The 25,655-nt window shown below is 41.4% G+C and overlaps 1 protein-coding gene across 1 annotated transcript in view; it reads right to left on the bottom strand.

Moving 5' to 3' along the window:
* The window catches only part of antxr2a (ANTXR cell adhesion molecule 2a), a 126,348-nt gene that overhangs the window by 40,611 nt on the left and 60,082 nt on the right, over nucleotides 1-25,655 (bottom strand). The window contains exons 15-16 of the mRNA XM_074671183.1: nucleotides 21,966-22,136; nucleotides 21,550-21,630 (exon numbers count right to left, since the gene is read on the bottom strand). Coding sequence (XP_074527284.1) covers nucleotides 21,550-21,630; nucleotides 21,966-22,136 — 252 coding nt within the window. The remainder of the gene's footprint in view (nucleotides 1-21,549; nucleotides 21,631-21,965; nucleotides 22,137-25,655) is intronic.

Genomic DNA, 25,655 nt, shown 5'->3' with positions numbered 1-25,655 from the left:
TTATTGAAATTTCATAAACTTTGCAAATTTGTAGGATTTAGATCAATAATTTGTTTTTTTAATACTTCAAAACATAAAATATATATATATATATATATATATATATATATATATATATATATATATATATATATATATATATATATATATATATATATATATATAAAAAACAAGACATTATATGTACAGTTTTATCAATTTAAAAAACTTATTGTCTAGAAATTATTTTACTAGATTCTGACTATTATAGAATTTGATACACTTAGTCTTTATTGTAAGGATAAAGTGGATTTTGTGGCTGCTGAATGACTTTAATCCAGGTGAGTTTGCAGAAAACTCCACTTTGCTTACAGTTATTTCACACATGCATGCAGCAAAATAAGAGTCTGAAGGATTTTATTCTGCATCCTTTCAAACAGGAGCATGCAAAAACTACTGCTGGATGTAAACACAGAAATAACATTATTAAACACAGACGCCTGCATGAAGAACTGTTAAACATCTGACGTCAAACAGAGTCTGGGTCTTTGCTTTCAGCGGGAGTTTGATTTTAAAGCATCTTCAACATGTACGACAAGTGTGTTTATGATGACTGTGTGTGTTTCCTGAAGGCCTCTGGGTAAATATGGACGGGTTAGCTTCACAAACACTCAGAGAAACAAACATCTGAGCGACAGAGAAGCTTCTTCAGGATGAATCACAGCTCAGCTGATCATCAGTCAGAGTAATGGAGGAGAGACGGCCTCTGAGAGCTGAACGAGCGCTCTGTCTCTGCGCTTAATAAACTGTTTTAGCAGCTCGTCATTAACCTCACACACATCAGTCAGAGTGATGGATCGATCAGAGAGGACGAGGGAACGAGGAGACAGGGGGAAAGGGAGAAAGGAGAGGAGGTGAAGATAGGAAAGCCCTGCACATCTGGAAGTCCTCGAAGGATTCCTCCAATCAGCCGCTGAGACGGCGTTTGCCAGCGATCGTCACATCTGCAGCTTTTCTCTCCATCAATAATGAATCTGTGTGATTTATTCATGTGAGGCTCGGCCCGCAGCTTCCTGCCTCCTGCGTCCTTAAAGGAGACATCTGTTTGGATCAGCAGACGCACGGACACAGGAGGAGCTCACAAGCCAGGAGAGGAGGAGAGGAGAAGATGCAGAAGTTTGCAGGTGTTGCTTGAACCTCTGCACCACCTGAGCTTCAGTCCAGGTCTGACAGGTCCCTGTTCAGGTCTCTGCCTGGTCCTGTTTCTCTCTGTGGAGTCTGTATGTGGATGATTCTTCAATTCGGGCACTTTTGGCTTTCAGAAATTTGACAAAAAAAAACGTCATTACCATCACAGTAACCTGTGTGTTTTCACTTTTTTTCAGAAAACGTGTTAGACTTGCTAAGCTAACAGGTTAGCAAGCATATAATGTACGCAAATACATGTAAATAAAGTAAAATTTCCTATATATTAGTTAAGATATTTAAATATGGTGGGGAGGGGTCTTAAATTTTTGCATAATTTCTTTACATTTTTTTTCCCTTTTAACAAATTAAAAAATAAAATGTTTAAGGATTTAGCAAATTTTGAAATTTTTGCTTATTTCACATTTTTTAACTTCTGCACATTATTTAGATTCCCTTTTTCAAATTTGGCAAATATTTGAAACTTACATTTTTCGGGATAATTAGGAATACTTTTCAAATTACAATTTTTAAAATATTTTTATATTTATCATTTATTTTTTATTTTATTGGGGATGCAATTTTTGCATACTTTTTTTTATTTTATTTTTTTTAACAATTTTACAAATTTAGAAAAAAAAATTTTTTTAAGGATTTTGCAAATTTAAATTTTTTTGCAAATTTCAAAGTTTTTAAATTTCTACAAATTATTTAAATTCCTTTTTTTGAATTTAACAAAATTTCCAAACTTACATTTTTTGAATAATTTAGAATACTTTTGAAATCACAATTTTTTAAAATATTTTTTTATTTATGATTTATTTTTTATTTTATGGGGGTGTATAATTTTATATATATATATTTTTTTTATTTTTACAAATAAAGAAAAAATCTATTTTTGAAGGATTTTGCAAATTTTTAATTTTTTTGCTACTTTCGGATTTTTTGTATTTCTGCAAATTATTTAAATTCCTTTTTTAAATCTTGCGAAATTTTGAAACTTTTACTTTTCTTTGGATAATTTAGACAATTTTTGAAATAATAAGTTTTTTCAAAATTTTGGAAAAAAAAGGGCATTACCATCACAGTCACCTGTGTGACCGTGATGACAAATTTCACTTTTTGCAGAAAATGTTGGCCAAGTTTTAGACTTGCTAAGCTAACAGGTTAGCTAGCATACGATGTACACTAAATACATGTAAATAAAGTGAAATGTCCTATTTATAAGGTAAAACATTTAACCAGTAGCTTGTTTGGTAATGAACCCAAAAAAAAAGCATGCTGTCATATCTGGGCGTATAAAAGAGTTTTCATAGCGTCTTCAGCCTAACTCTTACAAATACAATAATTTCCTTTTGTAAAAAAAATAAAATAAAATAAAATCTTGTATTGAAGAATTTCTCCTCATACACCCTCCGCCCTGCACAGAGTCTGGTTTCCCAGGTATGGGGTATCCAGGTCAGGACTCTCAGAGCCTGAACCTGAATCAGTCTCCTCAGCTCGCTGCTCCCTCGTTAGCCCGTTTGAGCTCATTAGCATAATTAAGCTCATGTTGGAGGAACGGCGCTGAAGGAGTAAACGAGGTGAAGCTCCTAATTAGACGAGGAGCGAGCCCCTGTCAGAGACCCCGCTAATTCACTTAAAGGATCACAACACACCCCAAGGAGGCCCCATGAAGACCCCGTGGAGACCCCGAGAGGACGAAGAGACGAGACCAGGTCACACTAACTGAGAGAAACTCAGATGGACATGTTTGAATCCTCTTTCACTTCAGTCTCTGGTTTTATTTTGGTTTTATTTTGCAGTAATATCTCCTCCTCACTTCCTGCCTTGGTGATCGTTGTCCCTGCCCTCACTGTTTCCACCTTTCTCCTCGGCCTGTTAGACGTAATAATTTACACCACACAAGTATTAGCTGAGGTCCATGATCCTCACACTTTGTGTAAACATCAGGCTGACCCCTTTCTGTGTCAATATCTCATGGTACAACCTGCAGCTTATATTCAAGTGTGGCCGATATATGAACACGTTTTCTTCTTTCTTTAGTGAGTGCAGCTCATATTCAGGTGCAACCAATTGTCCAGAAATTACAGTAGCTGGGTTCTCCTCTCTTGTTGTTGTATCTCGTGTATTTCCTGTAAATTTAGTTTTGGCGTAGATTTGATCCTCTCAGAGTTTGTTTACTGACTTTTTATCTTTGTTTTGTTTTGCCTCGACTTTTTGGGACTTAAATGTGGAAGAAAACTTTTAAGACAAATAGTTATCATTATTTTTATTATTGTGTCGTATCATTCAGCTGAAACTGAGCATGTGAAGATACTTAACTTTTCCACCTGATGAGGAGGGGTTTTCAACCTGTGGCTCTGGAGCCTCATGCGGCTCTTTGACTCCTCAGCAGTGGCTGCTCGTAGCTTTAAAAAAACTACTGATATAAAGAATTGTTATTTTTCTTACAGAGGGTATTGATGATTAAAGACACAGACATTAAATAAAATCATGCGTAAACATTATGTTAACCTTAACATGCATCAACTCTTGCGATATCATTTTTTTTTTTTTTTTGCAATTTTTTTTTTTTTTTTTTTGCAATTTTTTTGTTTAAATCTTTTGACATTTTTGCAAACTTTGAAAAAAAATTTGGAAAATTTTGCAATCTTTAGATTTTTCTTATTTCATTTTTTTTATTTCTGCTAATTATTTATATTCATTTTTGGAATTTTTTTTGCAAAGTTCAGATTTTTTTTTCTTTTTTTTTTTAAACGTAAAAAATCTTTGAAATAACATTTTTTTGCATATTCATGTTTTTTTTTTTGTTAATTTTTCCAAATTTTGTCATTCTTGGATTTTTTGCCAACTTGCACATTCTATTTTTTTTAAATGCAAATTTTTTGAACTTTCAAAATTTTTGAAAGATTTTGCAACTTATTGAAATTGTATGAATTTTGCAAATGTATAAAATTTATATTATTACATTTTTTAGTATTTTTAAATATCCGCAAGTTTAATAGAAATTTAAAAACTAGGACATCACATGTACAATTTTATAAACACAAAAAACTTCTTGTTTAGATAATAATTGACTAGATTTTTAGAATTTGATGGACTTTATAGTCTCTCATTGTGAAGATAAAGTAGATTTTGTGGCTTTTGAATGACTTTAATCCAGCTGAGCTGAGGATAATGCAATTTTTAATTTCGTTGCACTGGTTGCAATGACAAATGAAGTTCTATTATATAAACGTCTCTGATGAAAGTACAGGTTGCAGATCGCTGCTCAGGAGATTTTATCAGTGATGTTTAAAACTTTACTTTTACATTTTGCAAACTCTTTTCTGGGATGAAGGCGACGGATCAGATGATAGTTTGAGTTTGATAAATCAAAACACCAGCAACATCTACAATAACTTAAAGTGTGATATGAATGAAGCATCAGAAACAAAGAGAGGATCTGATCCACAGGACTGTAGAGAGCAACAGGAAGGAAGAGAGGAGGGTGTGTGTGCGTGTGTGCGTGTGTGTGTGTGTGTGTGAGTGTGTGTCAGAAGAAAAGACTGAGGCCTGTAAAGCCATGAATAGAGCCACATTAGTGACAGCTCACTGCTCTGCTCACAATGAAGCCGAGCCGCTCACAGGCTGAGAGGAGGGATGGTTTACCCTCTGACAAACACCCTTTCAAAATAAAAGACCTGTAATAAACACTGTTTGTGCAGCAGGAAGCAGATAATCTCCGTCCTCAGATTAAACAGAGTGCAGAGCTGCAGGATGGACGAAGAAGAAGAAGAAGAAGTGGAGAAGCTGTCAGGTGGTGTCTGAGTTTGAGGGTAATCAGCTGAGGTTGGGTGGCACATGTTTACATGTTTATTCATGGCGTGCGTCTGTTATCAGACGCAAACATTTTACACGGGATCAGATTACATGTGAGGGCCCTTCAGTGAAGATTAGCCCGCAGCGCCGCGGCGTCACATCCATGTAGAGGGAGCACGGAGAGGCTGATTGAATATTCACTGTGAACATATTCCCGACATAACATTAATGCTGCTGCTGCATCCTCCAAACATTCACATGAGCAGGGAGAGAATACATTACCGCCTCCTCCTCCTCCTCCTCCTCCTCCTCCTCTGCCTGAGCCTGTCAGGAGGTGAGCAGGCAGGAAGAGGAGGAGGAGGGCAGGGTGCACGCCACAGCGCGGCCCCGCTAACGCTGACGTTAACAATAATGTAATTTAATTAAAGCTCCGACTCGCCGCGCTCCTCGCCTTTGATTTTAATAGGTGATGAAGAAACGGCTCCGCACACGGCCACACCGCCACGCTCCAACCAGTCTGAGGGGTTCTGGGAAAAAAGGCACCGGCAGGACATCAGTTCACATCGTATCAGAGAGGGGAGGAGGAGGAGGAGGAGAGGAGGAGGAGGAGGAGGCAGGGAGGGGGCCGAGGGTGCAGGTACCAGCCCAGAGACCACCCAAATACAAGAAGAAGGATCAGCTGAAGGGGGGCAAGGAGAGACCGCTGTCCAGGAGGAGGAGGAGGAGGAGGAGGAGGAAAACACACACACAAACAGAGCAGAGCGTTGATTGATTTAAAGTGTTTTCCTCTGAGCGCGCTCAGACTGAGCAGGAAAATCAAAACAGGCTCATCCCCCGTCAGCTGATCGACGCTAAACCTGCAGAAAACATCCTGTTAGGATTTATTACGAGTGATTTATTACCCCTGATTTATTCTGCACTCCTCCTGTTTTCATGTTTCTGTAAATTCATCCGTAAGAAAATAATCTCCTCATGCTGCAAAGAGTCAGAAACAAAAGTGTTTTTCTCTGATTTCTCACAAACATCTCAGTGACGACTGTGAAGCTTCAACTCAACTGATTCAAAAATTATTCTAAGGCTTGACACAAAACATTTTTCTGGACTCAAAAAGATTATTTCAAGAGAAATATCAGACGTGCAGATGTGTTTGTTTTCATTCAAGACGCTCCAATCCTGCTTTTCAAAATAAAACATCTGTTTTTTTTTAAAGCTGCATTTAAAGATATTTTTTCCATCCTTTTAATCTGTTGATTCTTCTCTCAGATTATGTCTTTACATCTTTGTGTAGAAAGATGCTTCTTTTGTCAGATGCTGTTTTTCTGCGACGATAAAAACATAGAAAAGAAGAAGCTCAGATTTGAGATATTTCTACAAACGTACAGTTTTTGTTTTATATTAAAGTCTTTGATATTTTCAGAGAGCAGAAAATTTCTTTAATGTAACAGAAATAATTTCAAGCACATCAAACTGAGAAATGATTTTACGCCAAGGGAGAAGTTTTTGCAGCAAATTTCTTGTGCAAACGCATCAATTTCTGCACCTTAACTTTAACGTGTTTAAGAGGAGCTTTAAGGAGCAGAGATCTCAGCCTGACCTCCTCCTTTTTCCCACATTAGCTACTTTTCACTTTTCTCTCCCGACCAGTCGCCACCGACAACAATTAGCTTCCCTGAGACGGGAACACACACAGGCTGAAACACACACACACACACTCAGGGTGAGGGTTCCCGTGCTGGTAATCCTGTTACCAACCAGGTCCCGGCCTGGACTTGCCGTGCAGGAAGGATGGGGGGTGCGTTTGGAGAGGAGGAGGAGGAGGAGGGGGTCAGGGGGGATTAACATGGCGGTCATTATCAAATTTACAACCAGGCTCACAGACATCTGCCCTACTTTTCCTCGGTTAATGTAAAAAGAACTAATCTGGTTAAGAGAGCGCGGGCGAGGCTCATAAATCGCGACGCTCTGCCCGCCGCAGTTAAAGCTGTCACTTTTCCTCTGTGTGTGTGTGTGTGTGTGTGAGTGTGTGTGTGTGTGAGTGTGTGTGAGGGGGGCTGAATGGAGCTGTCAGCTGGCTACTTGTTAGGGCTAACAAGGCCGTCCACTGATAGGACTAATGAGGCCCAGGGCTCGCTGCACAGCCCACCGCTTCAGCCGCTTTCACCGCCACCGCCGCCGCCATGCTGCAAACGCTTCTGCTGCAAAGAGCGCTCAAACAGAAATAATAAAAAAACAATGCAACCAAGATTTTTAAAGTCAAATTAATCCAAACAAAAGAGGACAATGTGGATCAGAGATGAGACTCTGCAGGGTGTTTCTCTCAAGTTGGAAAAATGAAAAATCCAATTTTTTTCTGCTTGACTTAAACGCAAGAGCAATAAGAAATATTTGACCTTTTATTCTGCATCATAAACAGAAATAATCCAACTTTTTATCAGAGCAGTTTCCAAGAAAACAAAAATATGCACAAAAAAAAAATCACGAGCTGCAGATTTGCATTAAATCCTCTGCAAAACGAGACCCTTCAAAGACACAGTGACAGTTTTATTGCGAGTGTTTCTGCTTTTTTTAGCTCATGCAAACTAAAAACTTCAGTATGCATTAATAAAAATATCAAAAATATCTTTTTTTTTCTTTGCAGACCAAATAAAACAAAATAAAAAAAACAAAAACAGAATAAAAATGGATGAAAAAAAAGCTTAAATGGGCAACAAACAGGCTGAAACAGGCAAAAATCCTCTGCAAAACCAGACCTTTCAAAGAAACCGTGACAGTTTTATTGCGAGTGTTTCTGCTTTTGCCAGCTCATGCAAACTGAAAACTTTGGTTTGCATTAAGAAAAATATCAAAAATGTCTTCTTCTTCTTTGCAGAAGACAAAATAAAAACAAAAACATTAAAAAGTCGCTTAAATCTGCAGGAAAATCTGCAAACTACTGCACAAAACACACCTCTTTAAATGCACAATTTCAACTTATCTGTGCTTTATTTTTTGTGTTGCATTTATTTATTTGTCTGCAGGATTTCAGCTGTTCCTGATTTTACTTTTTTTTGAAAACATCCTAGAAACCCACGTGTTTTTAATCCTGCCTGTGTGGGAAAAGGCTGCTGATGCCCAAAGATGGATTCATGATTTGAGAGGATGTTAAGATATTTACATTTCTGCAGGTTAGTCTGATATTTAACTCTTTGTCTTCTCTTAAATCTGCAACACTACAAAAAGAAAACATCCTTTCAGATCACATTTCAGGGTCTAAATGTCAAGCCTGAGCAGCGTCTCCTCGTTACTCCGAGCTCACACTTGCTCGTCTCCTCTCCTGACGCTTCATTACGGGCGACGCTGCGCTTTAATTCCAATTAGCCCCGTTAATTAGGAGATCTCATGCTCTCTGATCTGGAGCTTCGTTTCAACTCCTCGTCATTTGCCAGGTTGTTTACTTTCCATTAAAGCGCTTACGCTGAGATCCAGTGTTGGGTTTGTTAGCAGCAGCAGCGCGGCGCTGAACATCCTGACTGATGTCAACATGTGTGCATTAGCCTGTGTTTATCCTCTCTCTGCAGGCATACATTATTACCACATTAGCATATTGTTTTATCAGACGTTTAGGTATAAAATTATTCCTCTCAGCGGCTGTGCGGAGGACAGCAACGTGGGCCTTCTGTGCGCGGAAACCTTAAAGGATGTGTCATCTTTTGGCTCGGCTCTGCTTTAACACTGAACAATGCAGTTTGACGGCTTTTATTAGCTTCAGGAAAGATGTTCTCACCATATTCAGCGTGGCATTGTAATGCGACGAGATAAGAGCAACAAACAGGAAGCGTGAAAGGATGAGTATGTGTGCATCTGTTTACGCTTTTTTCTAACAATACCCGGCAAATGTTTGCTCCGCTTTACATCCAGAGATCAGGAGAGTAAAGCTGCAGAGACGAGCTGCTGAATGTATGTATGAGAGGGGATAAACAGTCTGCTGAGCGGCTTCAGAGCGGCGGAGGATAGATTCTATAGCATCTTTCCTCACAGACTGAGCATTTGGAGCACGTTTCATCTCCTGCTTCCTCTAAACCGGACGCTTCATTTCTGTTTGACCAGTCTGCAGCACATTCAGACACTCATGCACCCTGCCGACAGATTCTGCACAGATTTGAGATCCTTAGCCGGAGATTTGGTGTATCAACCAATCAGGAGTCAGCAAGAAAAACAGTCAGTATGGAGAGCAAAAGCAGGAGGTCGAGAGTTTCATTACAGGTATCAGAAACGTGTCATATAGGATTGTTTTGCACCTGAATAAAAGTTGCACCAACTAAATTTAAAAAGGAAATGATTGTTTTCTTTTTTACTTTCAGCTATGATAAATATAGCTTCAATGCTAATGTTACTAATTTGTTAAGCTAAATATAAGATAACATATTTTTTCAGTAAATAAAAAATTAGAGTACTGTAAAGGATATTACAGGTGAGACCCCTAAAAAGCTTTATTCATCACGGAATGTGTTGTGGCTTTTGCATTTGTGTTGTACCTTTTGCTTCACTTTTGTAGCTTTTGCATCCGTGTTAAAGCTTTTGCATTTGTGTCTTTTTGCTCTCATATGATTTGTAGCCCTGTGATTTGTGTTGTAGTTTTTGCATCTGTGTTTAAGTTTTGCATGTGTTTTTGCTCTCTCATTTGTTTTGTAGCTTTCCTATTTGAGTTAAAGCGTTTGCATTTTTGTGAGACATTTTGCGCTCCTTTTGTAGCTTTTCCATTTGTGATGTAGCTTTTGCTTTCCTATTGTAGCTTTTGCTTTCTTATTGTACCTTTTGAATTTGACTTTTATCTTTTGCATTTGTGTTTTTGCTGTCTCATTTGTTTTGTAGCTTTTGCATTATTATTGTAGGTTTTGCATTTGTGCTGTAGCTTTTGCATCAATGTTAAAGTTTTTGCATTTGTGTTGTGGCTTTTGCATATGTGTTGTAGATTTTGCTTTCCTAGTATAGCTTTTGCATTTGTGTCTTTTGCTCTCATATGTTTTGTAGCCCTGTGATTTGTGTTGTAGGTTTTGCATTTGTATTGGAGGCTTAGCATTCAGGCTTTGGCTTTTGCTTTCTGATTGTAGTTTTTGCATCTGTGTTTAAGTTTTTTGTATGTGTTTTTGCTCTCTCATTGTTTTTCAGCTTTCCTATTTGAGTTGTAGCTTTTGCATTTGTGTTCTTGCTCTATCATTTGTGATGTAGCTTTTGCTTTCCTATTGTAGTTTTTGCATCCGTGTTGTGGCTTTTGCATTTGTGATTTTGCTCTCTCATTTGTTTTTCAGCTTTCCTATTTGAGTTGGAGCTTTTGCATTTGTGTTGTAGCTTTTGCTTTTGTGTTCTTTCTCTATCATTTGTGGTGTAGCTTTTGCATTAGGGTTGTATCTTTTGCATTTGTGTTTTTGCTCTCTCTCATTTGTTTTATAGCTTTTGGATTAGTGTTGTAGGATTTACATTTGTGTTGAAGGTTTTGCATTTATCTTGTGGCTTTTGCACGTGTGTTGTATCTTTTGTATTGTTTTGTGGCTTTTGCATTTATGTTGTAGGTTTTGCATTTGTGATTTTGCTCTCTGGTTTGTTTTATAACTTTGAGATTTGTGTTGCAGGTTTTGCATGTGTGTTGTAGGTTTTGCATTTAGGCTGTGAGTTTTGCTTTCTTATTGTAGCTTTTGCATCTATGTTAAAGTTTTGCATGTATTTTTGCTCTCTCATTTGTTTTGTAGCTTATAGATTTGTGTTGTAGTTTTTGCTTTCCTATTGTAGCTTTTACATCTTTTGTGTAGCTTTTGCATTATTGTTTTGCTCTTGCTAGGTGTTCAGGCTTTTGCATCTGTCTTATAGCTTTTGCATTTGTGTTTTTGCTCTTACAAAGTGCACAGGATTTTTTTTTTTTTGTGTTGTATTTTTTGCATTCCTGTTTTTGCTCTCACATTTGTGTTGTAGCTCTTGCATCCATGTGTTTTTGCCTTTGTATTTGTGTTGTATTTTTTGCATTAGTGTTGTAGCTTTTGCAACTTGTCTGACACCCACAGGCCACCGTAGTTGTATGTATTTATGTTCCTACTGTCAAGATTTTAGTTGTTATTTTGTTTGATTTCATATCTCAACACAGTATACCCCATCCTAATGTTATGTATCCCATAATGCCTCATTCTGTTGTAGATGCTAAAGTAACGCATCATTTTCTAACCCATCACAGCACATATCATCATTCTGCTGTGTGGTGTGGAGCCGTATCTAACTGTGTTTTTAGTATAACATCATAAACAAGACAGGCCTATTCCAAAACTGCTCCAAAAAGACTGCATTTCCCATAATCCTCCTCAGCTATAAAGAAGACTCACTAATCAGGGTTTCTGTGTGACTTTTCTGGAGACGATAAACATACTGGAAACCGTTTTTTTCCATCAACCATCTGCCATTGAGAGGAACTCAGAGAAACTTGAGCTGCCGAACATTTCCGACTAAACGTGACCCGATGTCAGGACGTAAAACTGCAGCGTAGAGGCCAGAGAGAGGCTGCCAATCGTCTGAGAGGCAGTCCTGTTTGTTTACACTAATTATACTCATGTCTGAAAATCAATGTGCTAATTACTGCTGACGTACTGCTGTTAAAAGCTGCATGGAGCGCGCTGACGGACGTGAAAACACACATTTCTGCTCACAGGCTCCTCTCACGTCCTACCTGAGCTCTGTGACAGCTTCAGGCGCTGCATCCAGCCGCTGAGGAGGACCAACACACCTGAGCGTGTTTTTCTGTGACCTCCAAGGACCGCTCTGCTCCACGCCAGGAAGCAGGCTGTCCCCTCTGCCCTCGCCGGCCCTCGCCGGCCCTCGGCTTATGCCGGGCTTGTCCTCTCCTCTGTTAACACTTCCCTCTCTACCATCCATTACTGAAAACTCCCCGAGCTGCTCTTCCTGTCCCTCTGCTCACAGCCGTTTAATTAGACGCTCCCACGGCAGCTCCACGCCGTGATCGACGGCTGCTAAATTAAGACGGTGTCGCAGTCCGGGCACCTAGGGATAAACCAGCGGAGGAGAGAGGAGACGTAGAGGTGAGAGGCTCAGTGTGTTTCTCTGTAAGAGAGGAATCACAGCCAGATTTCTCCGTCTGATACAGAGCTTAATTATCCTTCACTTCATCGGCATCTCAACAAACTCTGAAAGCCAACAAAGATTTACCATTTTCAGGAGGCTTAGGGTCAAAACATGCCAACTTTTCTGTGTTTTTCTTATTGGTACCAACTACTGAGATTACCCCAGAAATCCTAAAAACTAGGGGTAAGTATTGGCAAGACCCTTATGATACAATTCGCATCACGATACTTGGATCACGATACGATAATATCATGATATATTGCGATATTCTACCCAGTTAACAATTCGATTGAAACAGCTTTTCGATTTTATTGTGTTTGAAATAAAGACAGTCAGATGTAGTGTTTCATACAAACACTTAAAGGGGACATATCATGCTGATCCCTGATTTAATACTTACATATAAAATAATAAATTTGAAAACAAGACCTTTGAGATATTGTATTTTTTCTGATATCCTAGAACCAGATTTGATGCCTCTGAAAATTGGTCATTGACATTTGGTCGCGAGATTTCAAACCTCGTGACGACATGAGGATCCTTTCTTTTTATTGGAGTAATCTGATAAAGCAGCTCCTCCTCTGTGATGTCAGTTAGTCACACAACCGCCACCGAGGGATACACCCACCAAGAGCCGAGTATAAATACAGCTGGATGCAGGGACTCTGCTCTGCTGAGCAACTTTGCTTTACATGGTGAATTAGCAGTTAAAACACCCTAGTTTTAGCAGACGTCGTAATACTTGTGAGACTGTGATATTTGCATGCTTGTTCTGACATGCACTGTGAACCTGGACCACAATAATGCTGCGGTAATAACATAGTGAGGAACTGACGGTAGAGGCGATCTTTAGACGACACTTTCAGCATGATGGATAAAACAGACAGAGAAAAGTGAAGGAGCAGGATGGAGCCCTGTTATAGAAATAGTTTATTGGTGAAGTCTGCCTATATTTACACGTATAAACTATACATGTTACAGTACCGCTTTGACTCACCACACTGAAGCGGCCTGAGATGATCTGTGTCCAGGTGGATTTTCTTCTTCCTGAGCTGCGGAACCGTCTGGGTCTGACTCGGGGTCCAATACAAAAGGACGTATCCTACACTCTGCCATTTTATTAGTGCTATCAATGCCTTACGGTGAAGTTTTGGCAAACAGCAAACTCGCTCGGTCTGCTCCATCCAATATTGCGATTTTGTAAACACTGCCATGCTGCAAAAACCGCCCCCTGGCTCTACCCCCTCCGCACTTCTGTTAGAACTGACCAATCAGCGCACAAAGGGCTGTGACATTGCGAGGTTACTGGAGGTCATTCTCCAAACGGAGCGTTTCAACGAGATCTTCAGAATGGCCTAAAATGAGGATATTGAGAACGCTATTGTGGGGAAATGAAGGAACTAAATGACTTGTACTGAGGGCAGAAATGCTTTATCCTAGTCTGGCATAGTGAAAAGGAGAAACAAGCAGGATATGTCCCCTTTATAGGAAACAATTTCAGTTATTTGTAAGAATAACAAGTTTAAACTGTAGTTTAACTTTATTTAAATGTAAAGGTTTGATAGGAATCATGATTTTTCTTTCTTTAAAAATGCTTGAACCTGATGCTTACTTTGATGATTTACATGATTTCTTAACATTTCTGTATTTGGTCTGCTTACTTTAAAGATTTTTTTTAACCTTGAAACAAAATAAAAAGAGTTAAATCCAGTCTACTTTGGGCATTTAATTGTTCCTTTTCAATTTTACTGCACAGCTGGAAAGAAACACGACAGACACGTAACCTGATGCTAATCCGCAGTATTGCTTCATGACCTGGATTACCAAACGAGCATCCGCTTTAAGCCCACGCACTCCAGGAGAAAACAAAAAACTTGACTGAGTTTTTCAGATAAATTAGCAAAGCAATTTCTTTTCCTTTTTTTTTTTTTTGCTTTACAAATCTCTAAGCATTCTTATTTCTGATAATTCATCTGTTATCTTAATAAATATTTTCTCTTTCTGGCTAAGAAGCAATACGATTTCACAGCATAATTAATGACACAAGTTGTATTTGAGTCGATTTTGTGACGACATGCTGAAGTATATCATATCTAATAGAGAGGAAACCTGATGTCTTCCTCATGTTTTGCAGAAGTTGAAAATCCTCCACACGCTGGAAGAGGAAGGATTTCTACTTCTGTTTGGATGTTTGGAGGTTGAGGAGTATGAGTTCGTGGGAGGAGACGGCGTCTGACCCTGAGGGATCAGCACCACTTCATCACCTCTTTATAAGGAAAACTTCAGAGGGAGCTCTCCCCCACGTAACGACGCTGAAACGCTTTTTCTGAAAGTGAAATATGCTCGAGCAGAATGAAGGTCCATGTGATAGCAGCATTAACCTCCACATGCAGCACTCTCAGCCCACTCGTCCCCCCGCTGAGACGAGACTCAGAGGAGCTGTGACGGTTTGGCTGCCGTCCTCCTGAGTGTCTGTGTCTGTGGGAGGACGCAGAGGGTTTAATGTAAAGTGATGCATCATTCATCGCACACCTCGCCTGGACACTCGGCGCCTGGACAGCTGCTTTCAGGAAACAGTACCTGGAGTGTGAAGTCAGGGGGCGACGGATGAGAAAACAAGAGGAGCCTCTTCAAAGAGCGTCTGAGCCAGCTCCAGGACGAGGCCGCCGCCCCCCTCCGTCCCTCCCTCCCCCTCCCCGTCCGCCACCTTCCTCTACCTGCTGTCCCCAGCCGATCCCAGGAAAACTTGGCGGCAGATGTTGCTGTGCTAAGTTGGCTCTGAAGTGCCTCCCCGGCTACCCGCTCTCACCCACAACACAGTCAAAGCACATCAGATCTCTTTATTTGTGCCTGCGGCGAGTTCGGCGCTGCAGCTGTGTCCACCCCCGCTCTACCTTTGGTGTTGGAGGCCCTCGGGCGCTAAATGTGAGACCAGGAAAAAAAACTGTTTCACTCTCATTTTCTGTCTCTCTGTCTCTCTTCTGCATCTGCTGACAATCCAGCAGCTCTGCTCCGGGCGGCGGCGCTCAGGGAGGAGGGAGGAGGGAGGAGGAGAGGAGAGGAGGCTGCCTGAAGGGAGGCGAGGAGAGGAGAGGAAGGGAGGGTGGACACCAGGGTCCCCGTGCTGAACAGATGTCTGCGACAACCTGCTTCCTTACACCTGTACGAGTCCTTGTAACCCCGCGGATGAAGCTCACTGAAAAATTCATGACCCTGGAGGTTTCCTGTCCGCCATCAAAGACCGCTGCCCTCCCTCCTCCTCCTCCTCCTCCTCCTCCTCCTGCCTCTCTTTTCTCTGAGCCACCGCTGCCCGTTCCACCCGCGCTGCCATCTACACCTCACCTCCCACCGGACAGTTCAGACTCCTCCGGCTTTGATCCCGTCAGGTTGATCTGTGAGCCTGAAATAACTCTCCGTCTGACGGAGGCTGGAGGTGGAAACAACAGGAGCAGGGACTGACACCACGGAGCCCTGATAGCAACCAGCAACAAACCGAACGTGTTCAGAAAGCAGCTCATTCAGACTGCTCACACCTGTCTGCTGCTAAATAAAGAGCTTAAAGGAGCAGTGCCACAAATCAGCAGACAGGAAGTCAGGCCTCAACACGTTAAAGACAAAACAACTCCTCTGTGCATTAACCTGCCACTGTTTCTCCAACCAGTTATCAAAGGAAGGGTACAAAGACCAACACTTAATAGACACTTAAATGTATCTTGCAATTAATTTTTAAAGGAAGCCTGAAATGGTCCCTAAAAAGATCCAAAAAGATACTAAAAGACAGATATGCGAAGACGCCTTGAAGGACACTGAAAGGGGAGTACAAGGGTCTTCAACCTGTGGCTCTGATGCCTCATGTGGCCTTTTGACTCCTTTGCAGTGGGTCCTTGTAGCTTTAAAAAATATTATTAAAATAAAAAGTATTGCTTTTTTTCTTACAGAGGGTATTGATGATCAAAGGCACTGACACGAAATAAAATCGTGCATTAAAATTTAGTTAAACTAAATATCACCTCTGGCAATAAAGCTTTCAAATTTGCAATTGATTACTGCAGATTTCCTTTGAACTTTTTTTTTACCACTTTTTGAAATTTCAATTTTTGACAGTTTTTCGAATTGGGAAAAAAAAATCATTTCTTTTTTTTTAATTTTTCCAGCTTCATTTTATTTTCAACTTCTGCAATTTTTTGCAAATTCTTTAAAGCAATTTTTTCATTTTTATTTTTATTTTTTTAATTTTAACAATTGAAAAAAAATAGCAATTTTTTTTAAATTACAATTTCTAATCTGTTGTTAGCAAATTTATTTAATTTTAGAAATTTTTTGCAGATCATAAAATTCTTGGAATTATTTGCAAATTTTCCTTTTTTTCTTTTTTTTTCAAAATATTTTTTAAATTTTTCAAAATTCATTATGTATTAAATCTTTCTTTTTTATATTTATTTGCAATTTTTTATAATTATTCACCAGGTTTTTACTATGTTTATAATCCTTTGTCTTTGTTTGGAGTTTCAGTACATTTTGTGGCTCCTGAATGACTTTAATGAATGGATTTGAATTGAGGGAAAATGGCTCTTATGGATGTAAAGACTGCAGACCCCTGCTATAGTGGAATGGGTACTCCAAGCCAGATTCTTAAAGGTACCATGAGACAGATTATAAATGATTATGAAAAGGACACAAGTGTACTCATAAACAGTCGTCCAGGTCTACAACAAAGTGGATGTGTACTGTACTTTAAAGACTGGTACAAAAGGGTACACTGTAACAGACAATGGTACCCTGACGCAAAAGTTGAGTCCTGTATTTCCCTGAAACTCCCTCTAATCCACCAACTGAACCCTCCGTTCAGCATAAAACCATCCGTTGACGAGCAGAGCAACATAACGAACCAGCATCGAGAAACGCTCTGTCAAGCAGGGGCGGACCAGACTTTTTAGACTGGGGTGCCCCGACCAGGGCACTGACTTTTGCAGGGAGGTATGAAATTTGTGAGTCCGCACTGAAATAGATAGCATTTCATTTCGCTTATTTGTTTGTATTAAAATTACAGGATGAACAGGCTACAGCTTTCACAAAAAATAAAACCAGACTGAAACAAAGCGTTTTTTGTGAAGTTGTTGAAACAGAACAGCTGAAACTTCAATTCCAGGAGTCAAATAGAGGATGATTTAATAAGTTTTTAATAAAATTAAAACAAAATTGGTTTGAGTTGTCTCTGTCATTTGTACTTATCGTTCTCTTTAAAAGGTAGGAAAAAATTATCAAAAATTGTAAATTGATTTTTTGTGAAAAATCTGCGGCTTTTTAGGCCATATCGCCATATCCTAATGTAAAATATCAAAAACAGTCTTGCGTTGAATTGGTATATTTTAAAGAAAAAAGCTAACAGAGGTAAAGAGTTGAAACAACAGGAAAGGGCTTCATTAAAAACTGGACTGAAGACTTAAAGAAGTCTGTTAAACATGTTTCAGACTGATGATATCTGAACATGGAAACAACATTAGAGACTGAAACCTCTACAGACGTCTGACAGAGGGAACATGTGGAGAACACATGACGTCCACGGTGTCGTTAAACCTCAGTACGTCACCAAACAGATGAGTAAGGATTTATATTCAGCTGCTTTAAAGCTCCCAAAGTGGTCAATGAAACCTGAAGCTGAGGATCTGCGATGACGTAAACGGCCTACAGACTGTGGTGGTTCTTTACCGGTCTGATGTTCAGATACCCTCTGCTGGTTTTGATGCGTGAACACATGGAGTCTGTAGGAAACCAAAGGTTAGAGGACGATTTCTGATTCCCGCTCTGTTAAGACATGACTTCAAACGCTCCCTGGCCTCGTGTTTGATTCCCTCCATGTCCGCTGTGCCTGCTCCTGATCAAACACTCAAAGCGTGGTTCGGCATGTGAATGAAGCCAGGACTCCATCGACTGCTCCTCTTCCTCCTCAGAGCTTTGACACACGGCCTCCTCCCCGCTCACTTCCTGTTTCCAAACGGTTAGCTCGGAGCGACTGAGTGAACTCCTGATCAGCGACATCTCTCATCTTTTGCTCGGCGGGAGGAGCAGCCGGGATGTTTGTCTCCGGCTCAGACAGGTGGAGGAGGAGCGGTCGGGGGAGTGTTGTCATTCCAACATGAAACACACGAGGCCTCCCAGAGACCAAACAAGATGAGGTTTTGTTTCCTAATGAAACGCCTGGCGACACAAACAACAGCAGCACATTTAACACTTAACTATTCATCACGACACACACACACTCACACACACTCACTCCAAACTGCAGTCCCTTTAGGCCTCAGGTAAAAACAGCTCTGACACCAACCTGTGAAGGTACTGAGAGACAAAAAGACGACATAAACACTGATGTGCTTATTATCAAAAGTTATCAGCTGTTAGTTAAACCTGCTTTAACCTGGTTAATCCAGGGTTAGACTATTTTAAATCTGAACTGGATTTGAGCTGTGGGGTGAGTCATTTTCTGAATCATGATTAATCTGGTGATCATCCACAGTTAACTCGTGATTAATCCCACCAGTTGTTTCTCCTGTAACTGTGATTTAAAGGGGTGTTTTGAAAGTTTTAAATGTGCGTCCTTTATGCAAATCAAAGATTATGGTTATTATCTAAAGACTCCAAAAGTATGAAACAACTTCCAGAAAATTCTCCAGAATACAGTGAAGGTTGGTGTGACATGGGCCTGTACACACGTCCAGCCATTCGTAGAGCAGAGCGTTACATCTAATGTCAGCAGACCCTAACATTTCAGTCTCTAATGACAGGATCACCTGCCTAATACATCATTACATCACATTTTAGTAAAAAAAGACTTATTAGAGATATTTGTGGTTGAGAATCCTCCTCCTCTGTTACAAAAAGCTTTTGTTCCATAGGAATCATTCTGTGATGATGTCACACATTAAGAGGGCTATGGAATGTTTGGGAGTTCCACAGCAGCTTGACGTCTCTTAAAGAGACAGTTCCATAGCAGCTTGACGTCTCTTAAAGAGACAGTTCCTTGGTGCCTTGACAATCCTTAGAGGGGTCGGTTCCATACAACTCCTCTCAAAGAGATAGTTCTATCATGCCTCCATGTTTCTTAAAGAAACAGTTTCATAGTGCCTTGATGTTTCTTTAAAATACAGTTCCTTAGTGCCTCGACGTCTCTTAAAGAGACAGTTCTATAGTGCCTTTATGTTTCTTTAAGATACAGTTCCAAAGCAATTAGATGTCTCTTAAAGGGACAGATCCATAGCGCCTTGATGTTTCTTAAAGAGACAGTTGTATAGTGCCGTTATGTTTCTTAAAGGGACAGATCCATAGCGCCTTGATGTTTCTTAAAGAGACAGTTGTATAGTGCCGTTATGTTTCTTAAAGGGACAGTTCTATAGTGCCTTGACGTTTCTTAAAGAGACAGTTGTATAGTGCCGTTATGTTTCTTAAAGGGACAGTTCCATAGTTCCTTGACGTCTCTTAAAGGGACAGATACATAGAGCCTTGACGTCTCTTAAAGAGACAGAAACATAGAGCCTTGATGTCTGTTAAAGAGACAGATACATAGTGCTTTGATGTTCCTTATGGAGACAGTTCCATAGTGCCTCTGCATTTCTTAAAGAGACAGTTACATCTTGCCTTGACTTTTTTAAATAGAAAGTTCCTAAACAACTTTATGTTTCTTAAAGAGACAGTTTCATAGTGCCTTAATGTTTCTTAAAGGGGCAGTTACACAGTGCTTTCATTTTTTTTAAGGAGACAGTTTTATAGTGCCTTAATGTTTCTGACAAAGACAGTTCCATAGTGCCTTGATGTCTCTAAAAGGGACAGTTCCTAAGTGCCTTCATGTTTCTTTAAGGGGCTGTTCCATAGCCCCTTGACATTTCTTAAAGAGAAAGTTCTATAGTGCCCTGCATTTCTTAAAGAGAGAGCTACATAGCCTCTTTAAGTTTCTTAAAGAGATAGTACTATATTGCCTTGACATCTCTTAAAGAAACAGTCCTTTAGTGCCTTGAAATTTCTTAAAGTGACAGTTCCACAGTGCCTTCATGTTTCTTAAAGGGGCTGGTTCCATAGCCCCTTGACATTTCTTAAAGAGACAGTTCCATAGTGCCTTGACTTTTCTTAAAGAGACAGTTACGTAATGCCTTCATGTTTCTTAAAGAGACAGTTCTATAGAACCTTGCATTTCTTAAAGAGACAGATACATAGCGCCTTGACATATATCAAAGAGACAGTTCCATAGTGCCTTTATGTATCTTAAAGAGACAGTTCTATAGTGGCTTTATGTTTCTTGAAGACACTTTTTTGGTGCCTTCATGATTTTTTAAAGAGACATTTCAATAATGCCTTCATATCTCCTAAAGGGACAGCTCAATAGTGCCTTGACATCACCTAATGCGATAGTTATACGATGCCTTCATGTTTCTCAAAGAAACAGTACCATAGTGCCTTCACTAAATCAGAGTCTGTCAGGACAAAAAGAAGACCCTAAATGGACCCCAAAGAAATCAGATATTAGGCCCACTGATGAGTAAAATAAAAAACGGTCTGGTTTGAAATCCCATGAACAAAATTTGAATGATGTTTATTTCATTGTGTTCATCTTCGGTCGTTCTGATTTCACTACACAGCTCTGTGAGGAACAACTGGCCGGCTCACAGCTGGCTGACACACCGGGGTTTTCCATGTTCTTAAAAGCAGCAAACAGCGCTGGGATGAGACGTGTGCAGCCTGAATCACTCAGAGGTTTATGGTTCTTGTTCTCTGACCTCAGTCTCACCACAGAGGTCAGATCTGGCGAGGACAGAGAAATATTTCCCTCCACATGTTGCTGAACTGGTGCTGATCTGTGTCAGTCACCCTGATCTTCAGCCTGAGCCTGAGCCCTGCTTCTCTCTGATCTGGTGGCGGTTTGAGGGCAGGGTGTTCCTCTAACCGCCTGCAGGGCGTCAGGTTTCAGAGTAGTTTCAGAGCCGCGCTTTGTGGAGTCGATCGGTTTCCTCAGAGGTTGATAACCGTCCACAGCGTGACCATATTAGGTCGTCTCTGTCATGCTTCCTCCTGCGAGCCGCTGCAGCTGCACGGTTAGGTAACAACCACACGAAGAAGCCAGCAGCAGCTTCCTGTGCACAGATGTACTCTAACCCAGAGCTCCACACAACAGCAGCTCAGCTGTGACTCCAAAGATTCAACACAGAGACCGAAATAATCACTGGAAGTCACACGGAGGATCAGAGCTTCTATAAACAAACCTCTCCGTCTGACTCATACAACCAGTTCACTATTAATACCCAGCAGTGCCACAAACTGCCAGCAGACTTTGACTCACTCCCTGAAAGCCGCAAGTTTCTGCATCGAACAACCAAACGCTGACTTCCCGAGTCCCACACAGGCCTGGAGAGAAACCAGTCAGCGCTGCGTGGCTACGTCATCCAGGTCTCCATCAGGAGTGTGTAGAAAGAAAAGAGCTTTTCAGCCTCTTACCTTGTCCTCAGACGTGGGTCTCATGAGGGAAACTCTGTCGTACTGTCGGTTCAGCAGAGCCCAGAAAGCGTCCAGACGACCCTGATCAGACCGAGAAGATCGAGACATTTATTAATCTTATTAACCTGAGTTTAATGGTGTTTTGCTTTAGATCTTAAATACACTGTCTCAAGAAGTAGTTCCACCCAGTACCCAGTACCAGGAACCTTTAGAAACAGGAACTTAATTCTAAGACTTTTGTTTCCTACATTTTCTCAGAAGTCTGAAAAGCAAATTAATCTGACGTTTAAAACTCTTCACTGACTGAAAATGTTCAGGGCTTAAAGTCCCGAACTTCCGAGAGACTCACCTCACCTTGTTAAAAACAAAAAACAGATCAAAGCTCCGCCTCTCAGGTGAGAGGAAGCAGGCCTCACCTTGATGGGGGTGTACCACTTGTTCTGTGTCTGGTGGTAAGTGAGGGCGGGTTTGGGCTTGGGCCGTTTGATCATGGGCTCCTCCGTCTCCTCCGGTATGGACACCACGGCGTTCTTCGCCTTCTCCAGCCTGGCGCCCTCTTCAGTCGAGCCCTTCTCCCCCCAGCGTACCTGCACAGGTGAGCCGACACAGAGTGAGAAGTTAAGGCCCCGTTTACACGACAACATTTCATCAAAAAACGCTAAAACACAGTGAAAAAAAATCTGCGTTTACACGGAAACGCTGTAGTTAGCATGCCAGGCCTGTAGGTGGCGCTATAGCTGTCTTGTTCAGAAGCTGCTTTTGGTAGATTTCCACTGAAGTAGAGTTGAGCCGATCATCTAGTGTTTTGGTTAAAACTAAAAGCAGAAGTGGAGCAACAGATGCTCATTTTGTTAAAGACAGTCAGCTCGTCAGCTAACTGTTTACACGGCAACAGTGTCGGCAGCGTTTCAGAAAAATCCCACTCTGGAGGCCGTTTTCAAAAGTTTGCATTTTAGGCCGGCTGAAACGCCGTTTCTGTGTAAATACGAGGCTGAAACGCAATAAAACTTTTGGGTTTCACCCTAAAACCCTAAGAGATGAGGTGAGCTCATTCTGCTCTCCATCAAAGAGTTCGTTTAGGTCAGGGTTGTCAAACTCGTTTTCACTCAGGGCCACATTAGCATAATGGCTGCCCTCAAAGAACAAGATGTCACTGTAAGACAGTATCAAATGTAGCTAAAGTCAATTCCAGACTATTCCCAACAGGGCTTGTAGTTTTTTTCTCGATCTCAAACTACGCCCCCTGTTGGGGATAGTCTGTAATTAACTTTTTTTTCCCCTCTCTTCTCCCAATGTTGTTATTTCATATCTATTGCAAAGGGGCGCTGGGTAGGTTAATCCCATTTCTGTTTTCCCCATGTTTATTTTCTTATCTGTCTTAAAAGGGACGTAAGTGAAATGAAATTTCCCCTTAGGGATCAATAAAGATTGATTCTGATTTTGATTCTGATAAATGAAGCTAAACGTAATGTAAAAAAAAGCAGCTACTGTGCCCATTAAAGCTAGCTTTCACTGCCTACCACACTGTTTTTGGTTGTGGCTTTCTTGCACACAACCTGCTGCAATTGCAGTTTGCATTTTAAATCTTTCTCTATTTTTTGTTTTTCTTGGAGGCTCTTTTTAGCGTACTTAGCTCTGTGCTTGGTGTCACAATGCCGATGTAGATTGTACTTTTTGCCAACCGCCACGGCCTCATAACACAAAAGACATACTGGTTTTCTCTTTCTGGACATTTTGGGGCCATTGCTTTATTTTCCACTTCCTTTCTAGTTCGGAAAAGGGCACTGGTGTGAAAACACTGGGATCTAGTTGCAGGATGCCGTCACATTATGGGTGACATAATCTGTAGCTGTCATGGGAACAAGGACAATCAGACCCTTTAAGCTCTCACAGGCAACAAAAAATGGCGTCATGAGCATGTGGCAACATCTGGTTATACGGATGCGGAAGTGCTAAAAGTTGCCGTTCATTGAGAATGCACCTGAGGCTGGCTGCAGAAAGACTGGAAGTCATGTACACACCCAGTCATAAAAACTGGCTCTACAGCATTAAAGGTCCCATAATATGCAAAAATCACTTCATTAAGTCTTTTAGTGAAATTTGTGGGTCTTTGTCTTTCCTCCCAGCCCACAAAATGTGATATTTAATGACCAAACCTGTTCTTAGTAGAGCTTGTTAATGTAAAATCCTGACCTAAAACGAGCTGTTTGGATTTTGGGGATTTGCCGACGGCAGCGATTCCCTGTTTTGACCAATCAGGAGCAAGTCTGACCTGATTGGTTGGGAGGAGAATGCCAAAGTTGAAGAGCCATCACTGCTCTGTTTTTGGCTGTAAACAGCCTCATAGCTCCATGCTCAAGCTTCCCATCTCAGAAGAAGACAGACTAAGTGTCTAGAGTTCATTTATCAGGAAATGTTCCAGCTACACTCAGTAAAACTGAGCATGTGTGTGCTAGTCACTTCACGGCCGACTGCTTTTCCAACTTTGGACAGTCCAACAGAGGGCTAGCCAACAGACTGGTCCTGAATCCAGGGGCATTACCAACCATCCTCCAACAAACCTGGGACCCTGGAAATGTGAGTATTTTAAATGCTGTGTGCTGTGGAGCAGATGGAAGAGCTTTTCCTCAGTGTCCCCCCTGTCTCTGTGTTAGCTTCAGGATGCTAACTTTAGCTGCTGTTAGCCTGTTGTTTTAGCCTGTAATGTTCCGGTAAACGAGCTTCTCTGTTTTCTAAACATTGTGCACTCGGAGCTCGTGGCGCCGCTCTCAGTGACGTGGAAGAGCGGGGCGGTATCAGCAGTGGCTCATTTACATATGAAGGCCACGCCCACTAAATCAGAGCGTTCTGAACAGAGGGGCTATGAGAGCCTGGAAACAATGCTGCTGTGCTTGATTTATTGGCTTTTTGGACCAAAACATGTTACTACCATTTCATGAAGACATCAATGATCCAGATTAAACTGCAGGAAAGAAGCAGGATATGGGAGCTTTAAAAAGCACATTCACAGCCTGGTTCAAAAATTACTTGGGTCTAAAACACTGATTTCACTATCGGCACACACTGTAGGGTAAGTTGACTTTTTTCTGACGCAGCGGTTTTGGAGTTATTAGGATTGTTTGATTATCCAATCAGAGACTCAGCTTCAAAGAGAAACTCACAGCCGGCGTCACAGCAAATGTGGCTGCGTCCACGGATTGGCTTCATGTCACGGTTTCAGGAATGGCGTTGCGGCCCACCGTGGTTTACTCTGTGTGTGTGAGTGTGTGTGTGTGTGTGTGTGTGTGTGTGTGTGTGTTGGTTAAGCTGTCCTCTTTTTAATTGAATTCATCACATCTGTTGCAGGAGGAGATAAAGAATCCTCCGTCACATGAGCGGGGAGAGGTGATTAATTAGCGACACAGTTTTCAAGCTGTAGGTTAAGCCGTGACAATATAGAACAGCTTTTCAGAATCATCCCCGGATCCATCGCCGGCCCGCCGCTTCCCGAGGAGCGAGAGGCCCGCCATGAATAAAAGATAACGCTGTCACCTCGCTGTGCGTTTGAAATATTGGCAGCGGAGACGCGGCGGCGGAGAAGCGTTGGAGGTGGAGGTGGTTTTCTCTCAGCGTGATGTCGATTCGACCGACGACTCAGAGCGTCAGAAGTGTCGGCGGGAATCAACCTGCCGCAGGAAGACGAGAGCGGCGAGAGACCGGGCCTCACGCCTCACCGTCACTCCAGGAGATAGGATGTCCCAAAGGATGCTGGGAAATCCCAACATCGCCACTAACGTCCTCGGGGCTGAGGAGCAGCAGGGGGTACAACAAACAGCGAGGGGGGAGGAAGGCTTTAAACCTGGATCCCCTCAGAGGGGGAGGAGGATCAGAGGGACGCTGCCAAGGTTTGGGAGGAGGGGCGAGGACGAGGATGAGGAGGATGAGGAGGGTGAGGAGGGTGAGGAGGAGACGTCAAGTTGACAGCAGCACTCAATCCTTCATCTCAGCAACGACTTGATCCAATCAGAGACCGCACGGCCAAGGACGAGCTGGCAGGGCCTGTCATGTCAGAGGCATCAGGAGTGACGAGGACAGCGGCTCGGGTCTGTCCATCCGTCCATCACCCA

Source organism: Halichoeres trimaculatus, unplaced genomic scaffold, assembly GCF_033239565.1.
Source record: "Halichoeres trimaculatus isolate MK-OKI-2021-1 unplaced genomic scaffold, fHalTri1.1 fHalTri1_scaffold_5, whole genome shotgun sequence".
Taxonomy (NCBI): domain Eukaryota; kingdom Metazoa; phylum Chordata; class Actinopteri; order Labriformes; family Labridae; genus Halichoeres; species Halichoeres trimaculatus.
The sequence above is the reverse complement of the archived record's forward strand: the minus strand, read 5'-3'. Positions and strand labels throughout refer to the sequence as shown.